The sequence below is a fragment of the Lactuca sativa genome, chromosome 8 (genome assembly GCF_002870075.4).
Source record: "Lactuca sativa cultivar Salinas chromosome 8, Lsat_Salinas_v11, whole genome shotgun sequence".
NCBI lineage: Eukaryota > Viridiplantae > Streptophyta > Magnoliopsida > Asterales > Asteraceae > Lactuca > Lactuca sativa.
This window is the reverse complement of record NC_056630.2, coordinates 39,469,685-39,493,752: the sequence shown is the minus strand read 5'-3', so window position 1 is coordinate 39,493,752 and position 24,068 is coordinate 39,469,685. Positions and strand designations below refer to the sequence as shown.

General features: G+C 38.7%; 1 protein-coding gene across 1 annotated transcript; it reads right to left on the bottom strand.

The window, feature by feature from the left end:
• Positions 1–1,421: 1,421 nt before the first annotated feature.
• On the bottom strand, positions 1,422–3,994 carry LOC111914288 (la-related protein 1C). Its single transcript, XM_023910061.3, has 6 exons — positions 3,194–3,994; positions 2,556–3,069; positions 2,324–2,486; positions 2,153–2,243; positions 2,003–2,074; positions 1,422–1,913 (listed from the first exon to the last, which is right to left on the bottom strand). Exons 1-6 carry the CDS (start codon positions 3,665–3,667, stop codon positions 1,764–1,766), a joined length of 1,464 nt encoding a protein of 487 aa, XP_023765829.2. The 5' UTR covers positions 3,668–3,994; the 3' UTR covers positions 1,422–1,763.
• Positions 3,995–24,068: the final 20,074 nt, after the last annotated feature.

The following is a 24,068-nucleotide window of genomic DNA, read 5'->3' as shown; positions in this document are numbered from 1 at the left end:
ATGAACCCATAACGCAGTATGATCATTGACAAACTTCCATCTCCCTTTCTATATTAGAGCTTATTAAAGGCATAAAAAACGGCTAAAGTGATTAAAAGTTTTAATAGTTTTCTCGATGCAATAAAAAACGATATGAAAATACCAAGGCTTTCCACACTGATTTTAAAAAAGTAAGACACCCCACCCCTCATAGACAACATTTTACCTTCCATTTCAAAACTTTTTTTTTTCTTATTCGTGAATATGTCTACAATACTTCTCCAACTATCAATTCTAGCCATGTTCAAATCCATTGGAAGACGAAGATATTGAAAGGAAGCTGCAATGGAAGATATTGAAAGGAAGCTTTCCGATAGAGCAACCTGAATCTATGGCTAGAGTCTCCACCTCACCCTAGTTTACTCCAATCCTATAGAAAATGGATTTTTTTTCATATTTAAACACGAAGCCACACAAGAAACACCAAATCACACTCATGCTATTATCGACATTATTCTGAGGCCAATCAGCCAAGAATAACACATCATCCACGTAGAAGAAGTGAGAACAAGTCACCATTGGGCCAATTAGCCAAAAATAACACATCATCCACATAGAAGAAGGGAGAAACACCCAGGTCACCAGAGTGACGTGTAGACCTTCAATAGCCAAGACACATAAAAAAGAAGATAGTGATTTCCGTGTCTCTGATGCGAGGCTGAAGAGAGGACTGACTATTAGGGTTATCAATGAAGATCAAGATGACACCAAACAAACCCTTATACACCCTCATAATTTTTTACCAAAGTCGAGACACCCCATTATTATGTGATTAGGTTAGTTGCAGATCGAGCCCCAAGACTTTTTCTTTAAGTTTTTTTTTTCTTTTTTATTGTTTTTCGATTGTCAAGGCAAATTGACACACATCAATGTAGGCTATTGAAGGTTCAAAGGCCACCGAGCAAACGTTCAATAACTTGTTCGTCTTCCTCATGGCGTCACCTCTACAGAGGCACTCAAACTAATAGATGTATTCTTCCAACAATAGGTTACGTTTTAACATTTCATGATAATCGGACCTAATTTTACAAGCAGAAATTTAAGGAGAGCTTCTAGCGTCTTCATCGTGTAGCAAGTAGTGATCGTGGGCTTCTTCTCCATGTGATCTTGCCTCTTTATATGGTCCCACCAAATGGAGGCATGGCTACTATCTAAATTTTGAGGTTGTTAGGGGACATTAGTTTTTCCTATTTGTTACTACACCCAAAAGTGTCCTCAAACCATTAAGTTATATCTACAAAATACTAAAACAAACCCAAATTTATCGCATAACCATTCTTAAGAAAAAGGTAGATACGATCAGTTAAACAAGTTAAAGTACCATAAAATGTATGTACCCTTTATGGGATCATGGTTAAAAACCTAATACCTTAAAATAAAAATAAAAAAGTAAAAATCCATTCCATAAAGATTTATACCCTCCAAAATAATAGTTAATCTTAATCATCTTCCTCAATCCTCAATCCTCAGTCAGCAGAACAAACTCCCAAAACCACTTTCAGGTTTCAACTTTCACCCATCATTCACACCTTCAACAGAAAACTAGCCATACATATATATATGTTACAGAGTAGCATATATATGTATATATGGCATAACTATACAAAGTAACATTAATCAAACATCCAAGTAACCTCATTACCTATTTACTCCCAACACTGCAAAATCTTCCTACACTCTCAAAGATGATGTTGACCTTTGACTGCATAGTCAACCGTTTGACTTCAAGAACTTGAAGCACTAATACTCCTGTCATCTTCCATTGTCAGATTCTGTATTGAAATACCTTCTTCAATCAAATTCTCCATTGTTGATTGAAACCTGTTTGGAACATTCATCCATCTTCTCCAATCCCTACTCCTTATCTTCTCGCCCTTTTACATAAAAACAATAATTAAAAATTAATATATTACTACATTACAAGCTATAAACTTTTTATATATATATATATATATATATATACCTGAATTTCAACAATACTTGAATCTCTCAAGGAATTCAAAATCATGTGGATGTCATTTGTTAAGCTTTGAACCTGAAAAAAAGATACCATAAAAAGTCAAATAAAGATCTTGAAATTTGAAACAGACACATGGAGAAAGAGTTTACTTACTCGAGGAAAACCAGCTATTAATGTGATAGGAACCCATCCCTCATCATCCATGTTTGACCTCAAAAAGTCATCTTTCACCAAATTATCATCACTGTGATTTCACAAAAACAATTGTGTCACCCACAAATATAGTATAATTTTAAAATAAAAAAAAAGAAAGTAAAAACTCACCTGAAATAATATTCAATCTGCTTAACTATCTTAACATTCAAAGGAGGGTTTATAACTGGCACAAACATGGGAACTGGAGGAGGTGCCTGAGGAGGAAGAACAGGTGGGCCCCTGTATGGTTCAGAAGGTAGTGTAGGGAGATATACATATGATGCAGCCATATCTGTAGAAAGTATGAAGTATTCAGTCACAGAGAATTTATGGGAGAAAGAGGAAACATAATGTCACTTACCATAAGCCATGGGAGCTCCATATGGAGGTGGAATAAACGGAGAAAGAGCGGGATGTGGTGGTGGGATATATCCCCTGGGGAGAGGCGGCGGAGGAGCGATTTGATGTTGCATACGAACATCTCTAGGTCCATGATTTCGAGGACCACGCCAATCACGATCATGGTGATCACGTCTGCCACCATAGCCATTGTTAACGTAAGGTCCTCCACCACCACGGGGTCTAGGACCAAAGTTATTATTCCTCCGGTTCTGCTGACCAGCACCACCAACTGTCCTAGGGGACCAGTTATTCTCCTTGAAAAGAGGTTGTTCTCTCGCCGGAGTGGAGTTAGGAACCGCCGGTACTAAATTACCAAACACGTCATAAAGAGGGAACGGCGGTGGAAGTGGCTGCCGTCCGTTGTAGCCTGTAGATGCACCGCCGCCACGTCTAATTTGTCGCTGTCGGACGGGATGCACATTGTTGGCGTTAGGTTTAACTTGATTTGGGCGCGGTTGCGAAGCTACAGGTGCCTGAGAAGATGGCAAAATTGTACGAATTTAGTAATAAGAAACGAAAACCTAATACGCCAAAATATTGACGCCACATTTTTTGTTATTATTATCGTGTATATTGATCGCAGCCGTGATAACTAACCTGAGAAACAGCGAGCGATCCATCGGAGGTCGGTGTAGACGAAGACTCTGAAGAAGAAGAAGCAGAGAATGATCTCATTCCGGGACGAGTCGACTCGGATAAAGCCGGCCAAGAAGCGGCGCCCATAACAGGAGTAGTAGTTCCTTCCACAACGCCATTAACCGAGGGCTTGTTCCATGCCGACTTCTTTACACCACCAGCATTGCAAGTATTAATATCATTAGAGCTTTCCGATGGAGTCTCCGCCGAAACCTCCACCACCGTCACCGGATCAGTAACAACAGGATTCTGTTCCGAAACCCCCGGCGAAGGAAACGACGAAGGCACCGAATCCGGCTCGATCATTCCTCGAACAACTTGCGCCCACGGAGAAGGCAAACTTCTTCGGCTGGAAGGGCTATTAACACCACTCCCACCGCCGTCGCCGGAGTGAGTAATGGTACTCCCACTACCAGTAGATGAATCGGCCATCATTGGATTGGTAAATTAGGGCAAAGAAAATTATTTCTTTTCCGGACGTAGGGTTTGATTCAATACAGAATCACAAACATCATATCAATAGTTTGAAATATTTTCATAAATCAAAGGTAAAGTGATCAGAACAGAACAGAAGAGCTAATGTAAAAGAGAATATAGATTGGAAGAAAAGGATTAGGGTTTTTGAAGGTAAGTAATGGAGGCGTCGTCAACGACAATAGCCACCAAATGCTTACTTGTATTCCTCCGTCTTTCACTGAGAAGGGGAACGGAGAAGTTAAGAGAGAAGATGGGGAATGAAACAGAAGGCAGTAACAATAACTCAGGCCTCAGGGCTCTGTGTTATATATAGTTTATAAGTAGAGGCCCATTATATCCGTTTCTTTAGGGTTTATTCGAAGCCCAAGTTTATATGGAAATAATCTTATAAGATAAGAAAATTTTTTAAGTTTAGATATATTTGTTATTAAAAGAGGATCAATTTGATTTAATATGTTATTATTACTAAAACTTGTAGATACTATTAGATAGTTTCATCGACTTTTTAGGTTATGATTTCATTTTGTGTTTATATTATTCAATTGAAAATTAAATTGAAGATATAAAGTATCATGTAAAATTATTAAGCTTATAATATCGTCGTAATTTTAGTAAGTGTTAATGATATGAAGAGATTTTTACCCATTTAGGCTTTAAATCACTCAAGCTATCTAAATTTGAATCATTTGTGCATTAAAGATAACTCTCAAGTCTTAAAGACTTTATATCTCTTATTAGGTATCATATATATTCAAAGGGATCTAATCCTTCTATAAAAGATTTTTATTCAACCATCGAAAATTTTATGCATTGACAAATATACCCCTTCCTTGCACTGAACCTTAATATTGAACACACATACACACACAGAGACATTTATCTGTGATTTGTTTCAAAGCAACACGACTTCTCCTTATTCACCCTTTTCAGTCGATGTTGTTGCTTCTTCAACCTCTGCATCTACATCTCCCACTTAGACGGAAAGTGAACTTAATCCATCTCTGATTCTGTTAAATCCATGATCTTTAAACTATAGAGTGTTTGAAATACCCACCCACCTTACCGATGAACCTCATTATTCCTCTGTAAATAAGAACTATAGTCCATCTGCTTACATTCACACTACAATAAGAAAGCCTCGATGATGGTATTTTGGGGGGATTGGGCACGATTCAAGGATGACAAGTTTATTTTCCCGAGTCATCTTTCACCATGTTTCTCACTTTCAACCTTCCATATATACTCCGGTTGTTGCTCAGTATACAAACTACATTAAGGCCCTCTGTGAATCCACATGATTCATGATGGACCCAATATCCAGGAAGAAAATCTTTTAGGTGAAATTCTCAAATGATTTGATGGATCGATCGTCCCAATCTATATTTGTACAACAAGATCGTGTTTATTAATGCTAACCGGATTCAAACACCCACAATAGTGTGAAAATCTAATTTCCGTTTTTTTTTTTTTTTTTTTTTTTTTGTTTCACAAGACTAATTAATCTCTAGGGGATCTTATGACTGGATATGAATGGTGAATCAAAGGACCAACATATGTGATTATGTGTGAAAACCAGGAGCGGGAAAGAAACTTTAAGCAACCTAATTGTTTTGTAAGGCTAGTCGTGCGTGATGTTTTTATAAACCTTCGATTTAGTGTTTTTGTTTAGAGTTTTAAATTTACTTTTTGCTAATTCTTAAATTATCTATAATTTTAATTTGCCGCCGGAAAAAAATGATGGTGCCGCCAACCGAAATATTGATGATAACGGTGATGAAGTTCAAACGACCACCTATAAACTAATAAAACAATTTATTAAAAATGCAGTTTACAATTTAAAACTACCATGCTTCTCTACAAAACTCGTGTTAAACCCAAACTTGTGTTAAACCCATGATATTTTTGCTATTATTTAATTGTTTCACAAAATCTCATTATTTTTTTTCAAGACTGAGGATTATATCGTAACACACATATCTATTTAGAAAAAATATGGTATAAGCGTTTTCCGTCGAAAAAATCTTATGTCTCCAAACAAAAAAAAACATCTTTCGATATCTACTTCACGAATTTTAACATTTTTTAAGACATTAATATGAAGTGTTTTACGCATATGTAACACCATAATTTCTGTCGCACACTCACACTTGGGTCAAAGCTTCACAATAAAATGCATTCATACTTTAAAACTTCACCACAACTTAAAGAAATGTAAATCATACCATATTTTTGACCCATGTCGATCTGATTCATGATTGATATGAGAGGTCAATTGCGAAAACTAACAATATTTTGGTTGTGCCAAAATCTAAACTCTGGACCTCCTATGTGATATTCTAGTTCTCAAACCCTTAGATTTCAATCGCTGGACGAATATAACTAAAAAGTACTATCATAGCAAAACTCACAAAGTCGTACAAAATTTAACAAACTTAAATGCATTACTTGCCAAAGGCATTAATAACCGGTATGATGTTAGATGCATTTTATGCATCTATAAACATAGGTTTACATAAATGATCTACATACATCAGATGTTAGATGTATCCGTAGGGTGCTTATTCCATGCATTTGTATTACATTTAGGTGTTAAGCTCATGTAATTTACATTTTTAAAAATTTATTTGTAAAGTGGTGGGATACATTTATTTGCACACTTTTTGGATTGTTGTAGGTTGCTTTAAGATTCGAATATGCTTTAAGGTGATGCTAGGAGGCTATTATTAAAATTTCGGGACAACATGAGCAATGAAGAAAAAAATCAATTTTTTTTTTGAAGATGACAAAACAGAGTAATCATAATATTAAAATTTCGGGAAAATCTAAGCAATGATGAAAAAGTCAAATTCAGGGGAAACTTGATTTTATTTGGGTAACAAATTTTAATAAGAAAAAAAAAATTGAAGTACAATGATGCAATGGGAATATATATTAGTGTTGTGATATGCCTTCAAGCTTAACGTCGTTTATGGTGGTTTCGCCTGAGTTAAGCCTGAGAATCATAACAAAGAAAAAACCGACGTCAGTCGTCGTCCGGGAGGGGGTCCCGAAACGAAGCTCCGATGATCTAGTCAGTAATGGGATGAGAGAATTAGGGTTTAGCTTGAGATAGGGAAAGAGGTGATCCCCTTTTCTAGAGAAGAAAGATCTCTTTTATACATGTCATCGAGGGAGCATGTCCCCGACAATATCTTTTGTCTTGTCTAGACCGCCAGGATGTGGAGGCATCATATTGGTGAATCGTGCACCGCGAGTGGTTATCTGTTATTGGTGCAGAACCAACGAAGAGCAGCGGCTGCAGCGCTCTGAGTGCTACCCTTATGGCTCTGGGGAGTTATTGGTACTGTTTTGGCTTGTTATGGACTGGAGCCTCTTGTTCTCAACCGTCTCGTTATCTTTGACGTATTCCTAGAGGGATATGTTAAAAAGTCCCATAGGCTAGTGTAACATCCTGTTTCCTACTATTTCTGAGCCATGGATCGTAAGTCGAATGTGTAAGGTTTTACGCATTAAGAAGGCAAAGTTTAGTCCATGTAGAAGAGGTAATGATTGTTAAGAGATTTGTACCCTTGAATTGTGTTTTGGGCCGAAAGGGTAGAAAGGGAAAAGTCATAGGTCGGGTCCTTGCATGAAATATGAATTTTTGTTTGAGAAGTTTTTAGTCTAAGATATTTAGATAATATTGTAGAGCTCTTTAACACCTTTCTGTGAATATAAAGAATGTCAAAAACGGAGTTGGAACGAAGAAGTTACGACCGTTTGAAGTTAGGATGATTTTTGGGTTAGCCGCTTACGCAGGGCGTACTAGGGCATCCCTAGTACGCTGGGCGTACTGTTGGATTAGTGTCTAAGTCCATAACTATTTTGGTATGTACTTGACCCGATTATGAGCATGGTCCTTTTGGGTTGCCTTCACCATTGCAATATGTAGGATGATTTAAGGAGAGAAAGGTTTAAATATGATTTATTAATATATTATAAGAATAATATATTAAAGGAGAAATCATATTGTTTAATTAATATTAGTCAAGAATTAATTGTTAATTAATTTTGTGGCTAAAAGAGATTAATTAAACTTAGGGGACTGAAGTTGTAATTATAAGATAATTATAATTGGGCTATGGATCACCAAATAATATATAGGTTGGACGAATTCTATGGGTAGCCCATTAGAAATCGTCCAAGGGATATGTTTAAGGAGTCCATGGGCTGCTTAGGGCCTAAGCAGTCAAATTAGGGTTTCCTAGTTGTAAACCCTAATAGCCTACATGTATATAAAGGGCCCTTATGCCCCAAAAACGTGAATAAGTCTTCCATTAGGGTTTCCAGCCGTTTTTGGGCAGCCTCTCTTCTTCTCCTCTTCATCCAAGTTGTATATGGTGTTTGTGACTCCATTAGAGGTGCAGCACTTGAGGCACTAAACTTTCTAAAGCCATTACAAGGAGGATTTGAGTTGTTATTGCTATATAACAACAAGAGGTATGTAATCTAATCTTCTTGGTGAATTTCGAAAATAGTATGACTCATTAAGGTTTCATTATGTGTTCATAATGTTGTGTATCTAATAGTGAAAACATAGATCCATACTAGGGTTGCATGCACACATAGGATTGTTTGTCTAAACCCATCACGTACCAGTAGTACACAGGGATTATGCGATCAATGCCCAAACCATATTTTCATGGTTTGATCCCTATTTAAGCTCTGTAACTTCCCCAAACCCATTCCATTCTCAACCTCCACCTCTCCAACACCCTCTCTTGAAACTCTAACCCTAATCTGAGCCTTGTGAGCGAAAAGAAGGTGTTTTGGAGTGTTCTTGGTGCACCTTGGAGAAGAAGGAACTCATTAAAGAAGTATTGGTTGCATTGGAACGTGTACATCCATAGTTTGTTCACCTTGATCTTTCTTCTAGAGGTATAAAATTTGAATCTTGATGATGAAATTGTTAGATCTCTCTAGTTTTGGGTGTTATGAGCATTTGGTCATTTTAAGTGCATAAAGTTTATATCTTGAAAGTTTGTGACCTTGTTATAGTCTTATAGATAAAGTTGGAAACTTTATCCATCTAAACATCATTTTAATTCAGATATGAAGGTTAGAGACTTGGACTTAATGTATTTAGTTGAAAAAGATGCACTTTTGGGTCCTTTTGAGACTTAAAGACTATATCTTGTTTGTTGGGACCATTCTAATGGATAAATTTGGAAAATTATCCATTATAGAGCTATTATGAACCCTAAAAATGTGATATTGGCCCTTCTATCCCTTCCATGCAAAAGTTTAGAGTTGTGATGTCTTAATGGGTTAAGTAGATAAGGTTTTTAGTGTTGAGCACTTTTTGGCCATGCAAAACCCTAAAGTTGGAAAATTTATTGTCAATGATGACATTTTGGACTTGGATCTACATTTTGGGCATAAAAGATCAAGTATTAAGCACTTAATGCATTAAGAGGGAAACCTGTTGCGTACGCTGGGCGTACCAAATGGTACGTTGCGCATACACAGGTTAAGCCCCGATGCCTCGTACCTCGAGTACGCCCCACATACATCCAAAGTACGCCCTGCGTATGAGGCCTAAGTTGACTCGGTTGGGTTGAAACGGTTGATTTTGACCAGTTTTGACCAAGGGTATTTTGGGAAAATTGTTATTAATTTAGATCCGGAAATGTTTTGATATTTAGGAGTCGGGTAGAGCCGGTTATCAGAGCAAAGATTATTCAGACTAGATTCAGACTCAGAGGTGAGTTTTCCTCACTGTACCCATGGGTCGAAGGCACCAATGTCGGCCCACTAGATTATTTATGTTGGTCAGGATAATTATATGATAGTTGTAGTTGTTAAGTAGACATGTATGATTATTTGTATTGCTAGCTCTGTGTTTATGTTATTTTTTTTATAAGTCGACATGTTGTGTTGGGTTGAGACTATTGGAATAGTGTCTAAGGCTACAACTATATTAGGCAAGTATTTGACCCGGTTGTGCATGGTCCTTTTGGGAACTTGATAGGATGATTTATTAAGAGAGAGTAAATATTATTAATATATTATGAGAATAATATAAAGAATAATATATTGATTTGATTAATATAAGTCATAGAATTAATTGGAATTAATTTGGTGAGTTAAAGAGATTAATTAAATAAGAGGGTATAAACTGTCAATTGTTTGATAGTTAAGCTTTAGACTGTAAATCCATATAGATATACAAGGGACGGATTCTAAAAGCTAGGATAGCCTCAAAATCGTCCAAGGAGTTATCTATGGGATGGATTTGGATAGCCTTAAGAGAAGATTATCCAATTAGGGTTTAGGTTGTAACCCTTAAGGAGTCTACAAGTATAAATAGACCCCATGGCTAAGAGAAATCGGCACTTCACCAAAAGTAAGAGAACCCTGGCTGATTTCCTCCCCTATCCTCTCTCCTAAATCATCTTCCTTGCTATTGGTGTTTGTAAGCCATTAGAGGAGTGACAATTGTGACTCTAGAAGCTCCAAGACAACAAGATCAACAAGGAATTCAAAGGTATGGTTCTAGATCTGTTTCAATGTTGTTATTTAACCTAATTAGTTATTAGAAGTCTTGGATTCAAAGCATGTTTAATTAGAAAGCCTAGATCCAAGCATTAAGGTTTTGCATGCACACATAGGAAAGTTCTTATGGCTAAAACCCATCAGTGGTATCAGAGACTAGCTTGGTTTTCATTAAATTGTTGCTTGGTTAACTGAAACTAAACTGCAAAATTCAAATTTTGTGTTTCTGAGTCATGGACTCGGCGAGTTCCAAAGTGGACTCGGCGAGTTGGCCTGACTCGGCGAGTCCCTTTGTGCACTCGGCGAGTCCAAGCGTCAGGAATGGCCAGATTTGAGATTTTTTCATAATTATCTTATGGAAACTTACCTTAATCATATTAGATCAACCCTAATCCGTTTTTTTTGATATATATGACTATTATCTTGATCTAATTGAAGATATTTATCAACTAATAAAATATTTAATTTCCTTATATGATAATTAATTAATTATTTTAATTATCTTGGTAATTATCTTAAAAAGAAATCTTGAATAAAATCAAATATAGATAATTAGGATATTAATTGTTAATTGGAATTATTTGTTATTTGATCATCCATGTTTTAAATGTTTAAAACTTGTCCTCAAGTTTTGAAATTTATATTTTGTGATTAAAAGTTTTAATTTAGACAACTTAAATTTCAAACCCTAGATTTTAAAAGATTTAAAATACAACCCTATACTAATATGATATTACTAGAATAATATATATATGTATAACTAAATGCTAGTCTTACCGTTAGTAGGCCTCATTCACGAAGCCGATCTATAAGGTGGGTATAAGGTTGCGGCCTATAAAATGGCGCTTAATGGGTGTACACTCACACCCACCGCTTGCTTGATTGGTGGAGGGTCGTTAGCCGAACGGGTAGGATAGGGCAACCTCATCCTCTCATTAAAAGTATAATAAGTAATACAAAGTAACTACACATATTTTAAAAATTTCCCAATCTTAGTTACTTTAGGAAAAGTGAATTGATGCAATCCCATGAAATTACACTTTGCACCCTTGCTAAGAAGTTAGTGGAGCGTGTGTAGTTTACCGGCACACTAATTGGTTCTAAGCAAAGGTGGCAAAGGGTGATTCATTGTTTATCATAGTTCGATGGAACGTGTGTGGTTTACCGGCACATCGAATAGTTGATCGTTACAATGAAGGCACCATGTGAATTTGCATGGTAATTCACACCCGCTTTGTGATCCTCGGTATCCCAGTCACAAACAAGAGGGGCATATCGAGATTCAAACATGCCATTGAATAGTTTCAATGAATCTCATCCGAACCTAGGAATTCTCAAGATACTTAAGACTAATAGTTTAAGTTTTGTGATGGAGAATTAGTGAATCGTCATTCACTTACCTTCAATTTATTTGCATATTAGATTACGGCATCCCTTTTCTAGTATGAAAATGTTATTGTTGGATCCTAGCCCTAATTTTTCTTATTGGGTGATAATTAGGGATTCTTATTCTAATCTATCTTTGTCCTTTCTATTTCTAGATGTCGAACGCTAACAACGTTGCTGCTAGTTCTTTCATGTTGACGAGCCTTTGCCAAAAGGTCACCTTCGATGGAACGAACTTTAGCAAATGGATAAGATACATTCGCACCATTGCTCGCTATGAGGATAAGGAGTATGTCCTCGATGAGAAGCTCGAGAAGATCAACCCTGAAATCGCTACTCTGGCTGAAATCACCGCTTTTGAAACTCATGAGCGAGATGCAACGAAGGTACATTGCATCATGATTGCCACCATGAACTCCGAATTCCAAAAGTCCTACGAGGACATGTACCCATACGAGATGCACCAAGACTTATTGGAGAGATACCACCAAAACGCGAGACAAGAGCGTTATGAGATTTTCACTAACATGATTTCCGCTAAGATGGGTCATGGAGAATCTCTTACCGTGCACCTGCAAAAGATGCAAAGGTATGTCGACCGCCTTCGCAAGTTAAATGTTGACTTTGGGGAAGACTTGGCGATCGACATGGTGCTTCACTCTTTGCCTCCGATGTACAACCAATTTAGGATGACCTACCACATGAACAAAGAAGAGGTCACCCTAAGCAAACTCCAAGGTCTCTTGAGGGTCGCTGAGAGCAACTTCAAAGACAAGTCTATTGCACCAACTCCCAATCCGCCTGCTGCTCCGGTCTTGGCTATTGGTCAAGGAAAGGGAAAGAAGAGGAAGGCTTCATCGAAGAAATATCGCAAGGTCAAAGCCCGAGATGGTGCCTCTTCTAGTGGGACCAAAGTTGATCCCGCTAAGCCCTGCCCTACCCCGAAGGAGGCAGAGTGCCACCACTGCCACAAGATAGGACATTGGAAGAGAAGCTGCCCAGAGTACCTGCAAGCAATCAAAGAAGGAAAGATCAATCCATCTTTCGCAGATATATACACAATTAAATCTAACGATTCTAATCATGCTATTTCTTGGGTTCTTGATACCGGTTGTGGTTACCACATTTGTTCTAATGTGCAGGGACTAAGAAGAAGTAGGGATGTGGAGCAAGGAAGGATCAATCTAATCATGGGGAACAGAAGATCGTCGCCTGTGACCAAGATTGGAGTGTATTCTTTAGTGCTTAGGAATAATTTATGTTTAGATTTGAACAATTGTTGTTACTCGCCAGAAATGGCTAGAAACATCATTTCATTTCATGGTTTATATAGACAAGGTTTTAGATTTTCTTTTAATAATGAGAATGGTTCTATTTTGGCTTATCTAAATGGTGTTTTTTACTTTGAAGCTATACCATGTAATGGAATTTATGAAATTGTTATGATTGTTGATAACTTAGGAAATGATGTTTTGAACATAGATTCTTCCACTAGTATGGATAAAGCATCCTTGTGGCATTGTCGTCTTGGACATGTCAACAAGAAACGCATAACCCAAATCCAAAAGGATGGAGTGTTGGAGTCATTCGACCTTAGGGAAGATGACACATGCGAGTCTTGTTTACTTGGAAAGATGACTAAATCACCCTTCACGAGTACGTGTGAAAGGGGTGAAGGTTTATTGGACCTAATACATACCGATGTATGTGGACCGTTTAGATCAACCACGAAGGATGGGAACCGCTTCTACGTGACCTTTACCGATGATTATAGTAGATATGGGTATATCTATTTAATCAAGCAAAAGTCAGAAACCTTTGAAAAGTTCAAAGAGTTCAAGAATGAAGTGGAGAATCAATTGGGCAGGAAAATCAAGATGCTTCGATCCGATCGAGGAGGAGAGTACCTAAGTCTTGAATTCCACGATTATCTCAAGGAGTGTGGAATAGTTTCACAATTGACGCCTCCTAGGACACCGTAGTTGAATGGTGTGGCAGAAAGGCGTAATCGAACCTTATTGGATATGGTTCGCTCTATAATGTGTCATGCTTCACTACCTATCTCTTTTTGGGGGTATGCCTTAGAGACTGCCGCCCATATCCTTAACCGAGTCCCTACTAAGAAGGTTGGCAAAACACCTCACGAGATGTGGACAAGGAAAGCTACCTCGTTGGCACATATCAAGGTTTGGGGTTGCGAGGCTTTCGTAAGACGAGATACTCACGACAAGCTCGAACCTCGAAGTGAGCGATGTATTTTCATCGGCTACCCGCAGACATCCTTTGGATATCTCTTCTATAGACCGAAGGACAATGTTGTCTTTGTTGCGAGGAGAGGAGTTTTCCGAGAGCGAGAACTCATAAGCCAAGGAGACAGTGGGAGGCAAATCGAACTTGAAGAGATTCAAGAGTCGATAGATGAAGGAACCTCTACCGCTGGCACTCAACCTGAGGAGGAAACTCTGGTTGAACCAATTGACAAGTCCTTACCTCTTAGACGTTCCGATAGAGTTAGAGTTCATCCCCAGTTTTATGGTTTTCATATTACTACCGAAGGGGACACGTATATTAGTGATGGTACACTAGTAAATCTTGATGAACCTAATAGCTATAAGGAAGCCATGGCAGGCCTGGAGTCTGCGAAATGGAAAGAGGAAATGGATAGCGAGATCCAATCCATGTATGATAACCAAGTTTGGAATTTGGTTGATTATGTGCCCGGACGTAAGACCGTTGGGTGCAAATGGATCTTCAAGAAGAAGACTGACGTGGATGGAAACGTACACACATATAAAGCGCGATTGGTTGCGAAGGGCTTTACTCAAACTCCCGGAGTTGACTATGATGAGACCTTCTTACCAGTTGCGAAGATAAAATCTATTAGAGTGATGCTAGCAATTGCCGCATTTCATGATTATGAGATTTGGCAAATGGATGTCAAGACCGCTTTCCTTAACGGGAAGTTGGCTGAGGATGTTTACATGGCTCAGCCAGAGGGGTTTGTGGATCCGAAGCATCCAAATAGAGTGTGTAAGCTTGAGAAGTCCATTTATGGACTTAAGCAAGCGTCTCGCAGATGGAATCTTTGCTTCGATGAGAGAGTCAAAGAATTTGGATTTGTACGAAGCAAAGACGAATCATGTGTATATGTCAAAGCCAGTGGGAGTATAGTAAGCTTCCTCGTTCTATATGTCGATGACATATTACTCATAGGAAACGACATCCCGACTCTGCAGGAGGTTAAGTCCTGGCTCGGGAAGTGCTTTGCTATGAAGGACCTCGGAGAGGCTTCTTTCATTTTGGGAATAAGGATAGTAAGAGAAAGAAGTAAGAGACTAATTGGACTTAGTCAGAATACTTACTTAGAGAAGGTACTAAAACGTTTTAGTATGGAAAACTCAAAGAAGGGAGTATCAAGGGAATCCTGGCAGAGCACATTGGATTGCGGTGAAGAATATCCTTAAGTACCTTCGTAGGACGAAGGAATGGTTCTTAGTCCTCAGAGGGAGTGATGACTTGAAGGTGCGAGGGTATAGTGACGCCAGTTTTCAGACCGATAGGGACAACTACCGTTCGCAGTCGGGCTGGGTCTTTACCCTAAATGGAGGAGCAGTGACATGGAAGAGTTCCAAGCAGGAGACCGTAGTTGATTCAACGTGCGAATCAGAGTACATTGCAGCGAGCGAAGCGTCGAAGGAGGCAATATGGCTAAAGAACTTCATCGGTGATCTTGGAGTTGTACCTGCCATAAAGGAGCCCATGGAGATTTTCTGTGATAACGAAGGAGCGGTTGCCTTGACCAAGGAACCGAGGGATCATGGTAGATCAATACATATCGACAGAAAATATCATTTCATTAGACATCGTGTAGAAGAAGGACAACTCGTAGTGAAGAGGATATCATCATAAGATAACCCAGCAGATCCACTTACGAAGGGACTGAGTAGGGTTAAGCACTTGCAGCATGCTAGGAGTATTGGGCTGAAGGATGATATTAGCATAGATTAGATAGTATTAGAAACGGTAATAGATAAATGTAATTAACATTTGATGATTAAATAAAGGAGTTTTATTTATGAGTAATGTTACTATCTTATGTTAGTTGTTTAACTATTGTTTCACTTTGCATGTTTTGACTTCCAGAATAATTGAGTTTATTAGGTATAATCGAATTGTTCAAATTGTCAACAATCGTTCATATGTTGGAAGTAGATATGAATGAAGATTGTCATGAATTGGTGTGTAGAATGTCTAAATGGTGTTAGACATAGCAAAGGGTTGCTGCAACGTTCATGAGTGCTTATGAACTAGTTTTGAGCATTGGAACAAACCCGCGCTTGCTGGAATCATCTTATGGAATATGATATAAAAGGGTGATCGCAAGACGATAATATCATATAGTCTTAAAACCTAGATATATGGTTTGTTATTTGTTAATTGATTGTACATTGATAATGCGAAAATGCATCAGTAACTCGGTGTTATAAAATGCATTGTTGTGTATAGTTGGTTAATTAATAAGTAAATGCATATAAGTCGAAGTTTATCTGTAACTTTTATCTAAGAAGGTAAAAGCGATATCTCGGCCGCTCGATGATTTGATTTGACTTATGTGCCGGGCCCGGTCAGAACTGAATTGATGTGTTCGATTAAGTTCTATGTCAAATAAATCAGAGATCGAGAAACCTAAATGCTTGACTAACCATTCCATAGGATTGTCAGCATGATATCTAACAGAGGACTGTACGATCCCTTATCTAAAGGACAAGATTGATTAGATTAGAGTTTGACAGCATGTTTGAGAGCTACGATTGCAAACCGAATTGTACTTGTGCATATAGTTACTAGACTTATCCAAGTAGGAGACTGTTGGAATAGTGTCTAAGGCTACAACTATATTAGGCAAGTATTTGACCCGGTTGTGCATGGTCCTTTTGGGTTGCCTTCACCATAGCAACTTGATAGGATGATTTATTAAGAGAGAGTAAATATTATTAATATATTATGAGAATAATATAAAGAATAATATATTGATTTGATTAATATAAGTCATAGAATTAATTGGAATTAATTTGGTGACTTAAAGAGATTAATTAAATAAGAGGGTATAAACTGTCAATTGTTTGATAGTTAAGCTTTAGACTGTAAATCCATATAGATATACAAGGGACGGATTATAGAAGCTAGGATAGCTTCAAAATCGTCTAAGGAGTTATCTATGGGATGGATTTGGATATCCTTAAGAGAAGATTATCCAATTAGGGTTTAGGTTGTAACCCTTAAGGAGTCTACAAGTATAAATAGACCCCATGGCTAAGAGAAATCGGCACTTCACCAAAAGTAAGAGAACCTTGGCCGATTTCCTCCCCTTTCCTCTCTCCTAAATCATCTTCCTTGCTATTGGTGTTTGTAAGCCATTAGAGGAGTGACAATTGTGACTCTAGAAGCTCCAAGACAACAAGATCAACAAGGAATTCAAAGGTATGGTTCTAGATCTGTTTCAATGTTGTTATTTTACCTAATTAGTTATTAGAAGTCTTGGATTCAAAGCATGTTTAATTAGAAAGCCTAGATCCAAGCATTAGGGTTTTGCATGCGCACATAGGAAAGTTCTTATGGCTAAAACCCATCAGAGACAACCCTGCTTTGTGTCGTAGGACAAGACACCTGAGGATGATTGGATAGGTTGTAGGCCCTACGAAGCGGTCCAGTTAGGCCGGCGGCCCTGCGAGGTGGTCTAGATAGGCTATAGGCCCTGCGAGGCGGTCTAGTCAGGCCGACTGCTCATAGAGCGGTCCATAAAAGTTGTAGGCTCTGCGAGGCGGTATAGTCAGGCTGGTTGCTCATGTTTGTATACTTGCTTATTATGTGGTGTGTTGGTACTTTGGGGGAACTCAGTAAGCTTTAGCTTACAATTTTAGTTTATTGTTTCGACGGGTACTTCTGAAGATTGGGGGAAAGAAAAGACGTGATTGTGCACATCTTCTTATTTTATGTTACTGGGTTTTAGGAAAACTCTGATTTTGAAATAATATTTTTGAAACAGTGACTCCTTTTGTAAACAATGTTGGTTAATGGTTGATTTTGAAAATTTTAAATTTATTATGATTTTTGGGATGTTACAAGTTGGTATCAGAGCCTTGGTTTAAGATAATTGGATGAACATTCGTGTGAATCCAGACTCAAACTAGGGAACTACAAAAGTTTTTAAACTGATTTTCAAATTTTTTTTAAAAAACAACCTAGGAAGGATGTGATATGTGATGGGTTTTGAGCAAAAAGAACATCCTATGTGCACATACAAAACCCTAAAGCTTTGGATCTAGGTTTCTCTATTGTACATGCGAATTTATCCAAAGCTTGTAAACCCTAATCTAGCATACAACAAAAATATTTGAATATCAAATAAACAAGTTAGATGAATACCTTGATTGTTGATTGTAGATCTTGAAGTTTTGAGAACCTTAGCACCCCAAATGTTGTGCCTCTAATGAATCACAAACACCAAAAGCAATTAGATGAAGCAAGAGAGAGATGGGAGAGGGAAAAATAGGCTCCAAGACTCCTAGGGTTTTAGTGTAGCCGAAATCTCATGCTCAAGGGATCCTTATATAGGTGTGGGAATTAGGGTTTCAGTGATTATCCTTATCTGCTTACTTGGCCACCAAGCAGCCCAAGGATAATTCCAGAACCGCCTTGGACGAATTCCTAAGGCCTTATCCTTAGAATTCATCCACCCTATACTCTAGGGTTTCCTTACCCAACTTTGCAACTATCACATAATTACAAGTTTAGTCCCCTTAATTCAATTAACCTCTTTTGACCACAAAATTAATTCTTAATTAATTCTTGACCAAAGTTAATTAAATAAATATGATTTCTCCTTTAATATATTATTCTTAAAATATATTAATAAACCATAACATCCTCTTTCTCTAATATTCATCCAGTCAAGTTGCGTTGGTGAAGGCAACCCAAAAGGACCATGCACAACTAGGTCAAGTACATACCAAATAGAGTTATAGACTTAGACACTAATCCAACAATATGTACAATCAGCCGGAGAAAAAAAGTATACCCCATGTTACCCACATCGTTATTTGATATTATGTTTTTGTTAGAACAACATGCTAGTTATAGGATAGGGATCTTCAGGAATTTCATGATAGAATTGCCTGATACATGATGCCTTATTTCCTATTTTCCTTATTGATTATTATATAACTCTTTCGGGTTTGAACTAACTATTATTGAGTATGTTAAGTCATATACTACATGGGTTAAATAATTTTAGGGTAAAGGATTTAGTCCTACTACACAGCTCTTGTCTGAGTCGAACAGTTGTAGGGTTGAATGTTTTAATCTAAGATTATTTAAGTTATGTTGCATGTGATTGTACTCATGCAGTAGTTAACCAGCACCAATGGGGTCATTTGTTAGTTGAGGGTAGGGTGAGGTGTGGATCCTAGAAGATCCTAGGAAGTGCTTTAGTGTGGTTGCTACGCTTTTTAGCGGGTGTTCGAAGTACTATTATGAGTAGGTAACTTAGAGGAATCAGGATGATTCTTGGCGAAATTATGGATAGGTGTGTAAGGTAGTATTGGTCCCGTACTATTGGAAGCACATGATCCATACTTGAATCAAGGAGGGCACGAGGATTCTTAGGAGCTGGTTGAGGGTAGATAGCATGGTTGGATAGCCATGACTCGTGGCAGTGTTTTTGTATTTGTCAATATTTTGGTTATGGTTGCTCAGGATTAGGACGAGTCTGGTGATTTTTTGTGCTTTATTGGCCCTGTCAATTTGGGGTTTGAATGGTGTAAATCTAAGTGAGTTAGTTGATTTTTAGGTCTCAAGAGCCTTGCTTAAGTAGTGCGAGTTGGGCCGGGAGACTCAAGAAAGAAGCGGTTGGCGGGAGCTGATCGAGAATTCGGCCAGAGGATGAGTGATTGGCAGATGGATTGGAATGTCACTATCTATGGAGAGGGTTATGTCCTTCCAGTTTTCTGAGTTTGGAGAAAGAGTGGGAAGGCTTGTGACTTTCAAAGTTAGGATGTAAACCCAACATGGGTCTAGTTGTCTATGGTGTTTGGCGGCTGTATGACAGCGTGGGAATACGCAGGAGAATTGATGTGGTATGGATGCCTTGTGATGAGACCAAGGGTCTGCTTCTTGGGATATAGACAGGTCAGGTGCTAGCTGATGGTTTCAGGCAAATAGGGAGCGATAACTTTGGTTGTATCTGATGTATCCCGACTATGAGAATGATGCCTTTTGGTAATTATGAAATGATTTTTGTGATGAATTGACGGTTAGGATTGCAGGCGAGGATTATATGTTTTTGGATAGTAAGGTATTGTTTGTTTTTTTTTCTAAAAAACAACTTCTAACCACTTATTGTTGTGTCGCGCAACAGATGCACAACACTTGGCCATTCACAACTGTTTGTTTTTCAAAAGACTTCTAAATTAAAACTTGCTACGCGTGTGCTGCGTGGCACAACACTAGACCATCTGCTTTAAACCTCTTCACACCTTACTTTAACTTTTTGCAGCAGTTTGTAGACATTAAAAAACAAACAACCTTTTTATTACATGTTGCATCCGTTTGGTCCACCTCTTTTGCTACAAATGGTTGTAGAGGTGGTCCGCAGACTTCAGACATTTTCGCTTTGAAAAAACAAACAACACCTAAGTTGGTGTTTTACTTATGCATTTGCATGAAATCCCTAATGTTAAAGGTGGCTATGATTGGAAATTTCGAAGGTCTTCATCTGAGATTCTGAATCTCTTAGGTTTGGCTTGGTCCTTATCTGGAAGATTATCCTGCGTGTGTTATACATTCCAAGAGTCAGGGATGGTTTGTACCTGGTTGAGCTGGTTTGAGATATGGTTTGGTTCAGCACCAATGGGTAGTAGTTCGAACCCTAAGTGGGGGAGAACTAGGTATTTTTCTTGGAGGATCATCTATCTGTTTGATTTTGTGGTGTCGTAAGAATGGTTCATAGGGTTCTGCGATGCGGGTATGCGGGATTTCAGTTTAAGATTTGGTCAAGTCAGGGGTGTAGAGTAAGTGGCTATCGGATGTATGTGTCTAGGAAATACACGAGTTGTCTCGTAGCAGGAAATATTTGGTTAAGGAGCTCATTGAATCCATTGGTTCCTTTTTGGGATGCCAATGAATAGATGAGGAGACACTAGGATCGCTCAGGTTGAGTATCGGTTGTTGAGGGACTTGTCAGCTCGTTGTATGGATTGCTATTTGCAGCCTAGATTGGGCAGTTGTCGATCACTAAATCAGTTTCAGAGATGGGTATGTTCAGCTTCACTTTGGTCTTGGTTCACTGGATTAGGTGTCAATGTATTCTCAATCATTGATTATTTCATACATCATTAAAGCGGAGATTCTTCGGAAGTTTTGGGCTGTATTAATTGAAGTTCAACGAATTCATCGACCTATCATCAAGTTCAGCTCGAGTTTGGAAGATGTCCTTGGTTATTGGGAGTCTAGAATGTGGGACAATGTTGCTCTATTTTCTAGATGGGACATTAGATCTACATGTAATCTGATTTTTGGCATGTCGTGCTAGCAGGGTTGGTATTTGGATGGATCCAACTAGAGTCTTAGCAGTACTTCTGGATAACGTTCAAATTTTTATCGAGATAGTTACGTATTGATGGGGTCTGTTCAGTCTCAATCAAGGTATGGGATATTGTTTCGATCTTTCATGAGGATGTCTTCTGTTAATCATTGAGGTTCGTCATTTCGTTAGAACTCTGATACTTCGCCCCTTTTAGGTAAGGTTATGGGCTCCCTAAGGGTGTGTATTTTGGTAAGTTCATTAGATATTTTTATGAGGGTGTATGCAGGCTAGAAAAGATAGCAATGGAGCACTTGGTTTGAATTATTTGCATGGTTCTTATTTAGGTTATAGCCTTTGAATTGGAACAAGGGTGTGACCGTCTATCCCATTCTCGGGTCATGTGCGACCATGTTTTCGTCATATTTTACGTTAGTAGCATCTTGTATTGTGAAAGGAAGTGTGTGAGGTAAAAGAGTATGACATTGTTGCGCTCGACTAGAGTTGAGAGGGACGTTGATTGGGCTGCAAGGCAGAGGAATGAGGTTGAGTATCTTTAGGCCCCCGTGGTGCTGGTCATGAGTTTCCAGGCGAATGGTTGAATGTCGACAATATCAACATAATACTGGGATAATTCCAGACATGGGCCCAGTGATCATGATTGTTTATTTCTTCTACATGCAGTACTTTCGGTGTTGGTGCATTATTGGAAGCCGAGAGACTCACGAACCAGTTGGTTTGGATAAAGTGAGCAGTTAAGGGTTGTTGAGAGTATCATTCGTGCATCGAAAAGTCTCTTGCAGAGTGTTTGCATTATAAATCCCATTTGTTCGCAAGCTGTTATTAGGGGTTTGGTTACCAAGGTTGGGTATCGGTTATGGAGTCTCGAATCATGAAGTTCATTGTGAATGTCTCGAGTGATTTTCCAGGTGGGGGTACACCTGAGCTGATAAGGGTTGGATGCAATGTGAAAATTCTTGGATTGATCATCCTTACTCGTAAGAACATTAGTTGGTAATGACGTGTCAGGTAATCAAGGGTTTATTTAAGGTTTTTGATACATATTATGGATTTGGAATTGGTTGAAATTTGCGATCGATGTGTTTTGAGTACTTCATTCTGCGTGCTTGATGGTGTTCTTAGTCAAAGACAAGGGGTGGGTTCAACAAATGGATGAATATCAGTCCTAAAATATGGGTTCTGAAGTTTAGATCTGATGGGTTCCCAGTCTCGGGAGGCATATTGATAGAATTGATTGTGTGATTGTAGTTCTGAGAGTCCCCGACTCTATGGTTCTCACTAGAAGTTCGGTCTAATAGCTAGGAAGTTGTTGAATATGCTGGCATTATACATGCTTCTTTGCAGCGGTTATATAGATGAGACTCGCGTTGGGAGTCACCTTGTTTTTGAATGGAGGTTTCAACAACAGTAAATAGTCAGGGTTCTGTTTTCTAGTTGGTTCTCATCGCGATTGTGCACTTATGTGCGGGATTATCATGAAGACGATTGTCCGAATAGGTTTAGTGCCGATCAAATCTGCTGGTTTTCGGCTAGGGGTTCCATCATAAAGCCGAAGCGAGAGCTGATTTTGAGGACGAAATCTAATTAAAGTGGGGGAGAATTGTAACATCCTATTTCCTACCATTTATGAGCCATGGACCGGAAGTTGATTATGGAAGCTTTTATGCCTTAAGGAGGCAAAGTTTAGTCAATGTGGAAGGAGGTAATGATAGTTAAGAGATTTTTACCCTTGAATTATGTTTTGGGCGAAGGGTAGAAAGGGAAAAGTCATAGGTCGGGTCCTTGCATGAAATATGGATTTTTGTTTGAGAAGTTTTTAGTCCAAGATATTTAGATAATATTTTAGAGCTCTTCAACACCTTTCTGTGGATATAAAGAACATCGAAAACGGAGTTGGAACGGAGAAGTTACGACCGTTTAAATTTAGGACGATTTTGGGGTTAACCGCGTATGCAGGGGGTACGGAGAGTACACAGGGTGTACTACAACATCCCTAGTACGTTGGGCGTACCAGTAGTACGCAGGTATTACATGATCAGTGCCCAATACTACGACATCCTTAGTGCGCTGGCCATGCAGTCATCCAGAGCTCTTCCCCTTGCTAACTGAAGTACCTGAAACAAAATCTTAAAATTGTAAGCACGAAGCTTAGCGAGTCTCCCCAACTTCCACATACCATACACATAACACATAAAACATATCTTGGGCCCCACCCTTGCGACATCAAGTCAGGCTCGGCATCGGGTGTCCCAGCATCGGGCCCTGCCCGGCATCGAACCCTATTCGACATCGGACCCCGTCCGACATCGAGCAGATCTCGACATAAATATGAGCATAACAACTAATACATAACATAAGCAACTAACACCAACATATAAACATTCTCCGGGCCCCGCCCGACAACATACCAAAATCCGGAAGCATACTAACATTCCTCGAGAACCGCCTCGACATCAGACTAAAGCTCGGAAACATACAAATACAAACACATGCAAGAATCACAAAGACATCAAGCATACAAGCATTCCTCAGGACCGCCCCGACATCGAATCGAAACCCGAAAAGCATATAAACCTACATCGAGCCCCGCCCGACATCGGACCATAACCCGAAATTACTACTATCTAAACGGGCCGACCTTGGTGCCTTAGACCCGTTCTTACAAGATAATACTCACCTCGTATGCTAAACGTGAAATCTCATGTGAGGAATCTCTAACGGCTGCTTCAATGACTCCCCGACTATTGATTTCACAAAAACACTTAGTCAAAACCTGATAATTCTCCTTAGGGTAAAATGACCATTTTACCCCTGGTCAAAGTCAACCTTCTGGTTGAC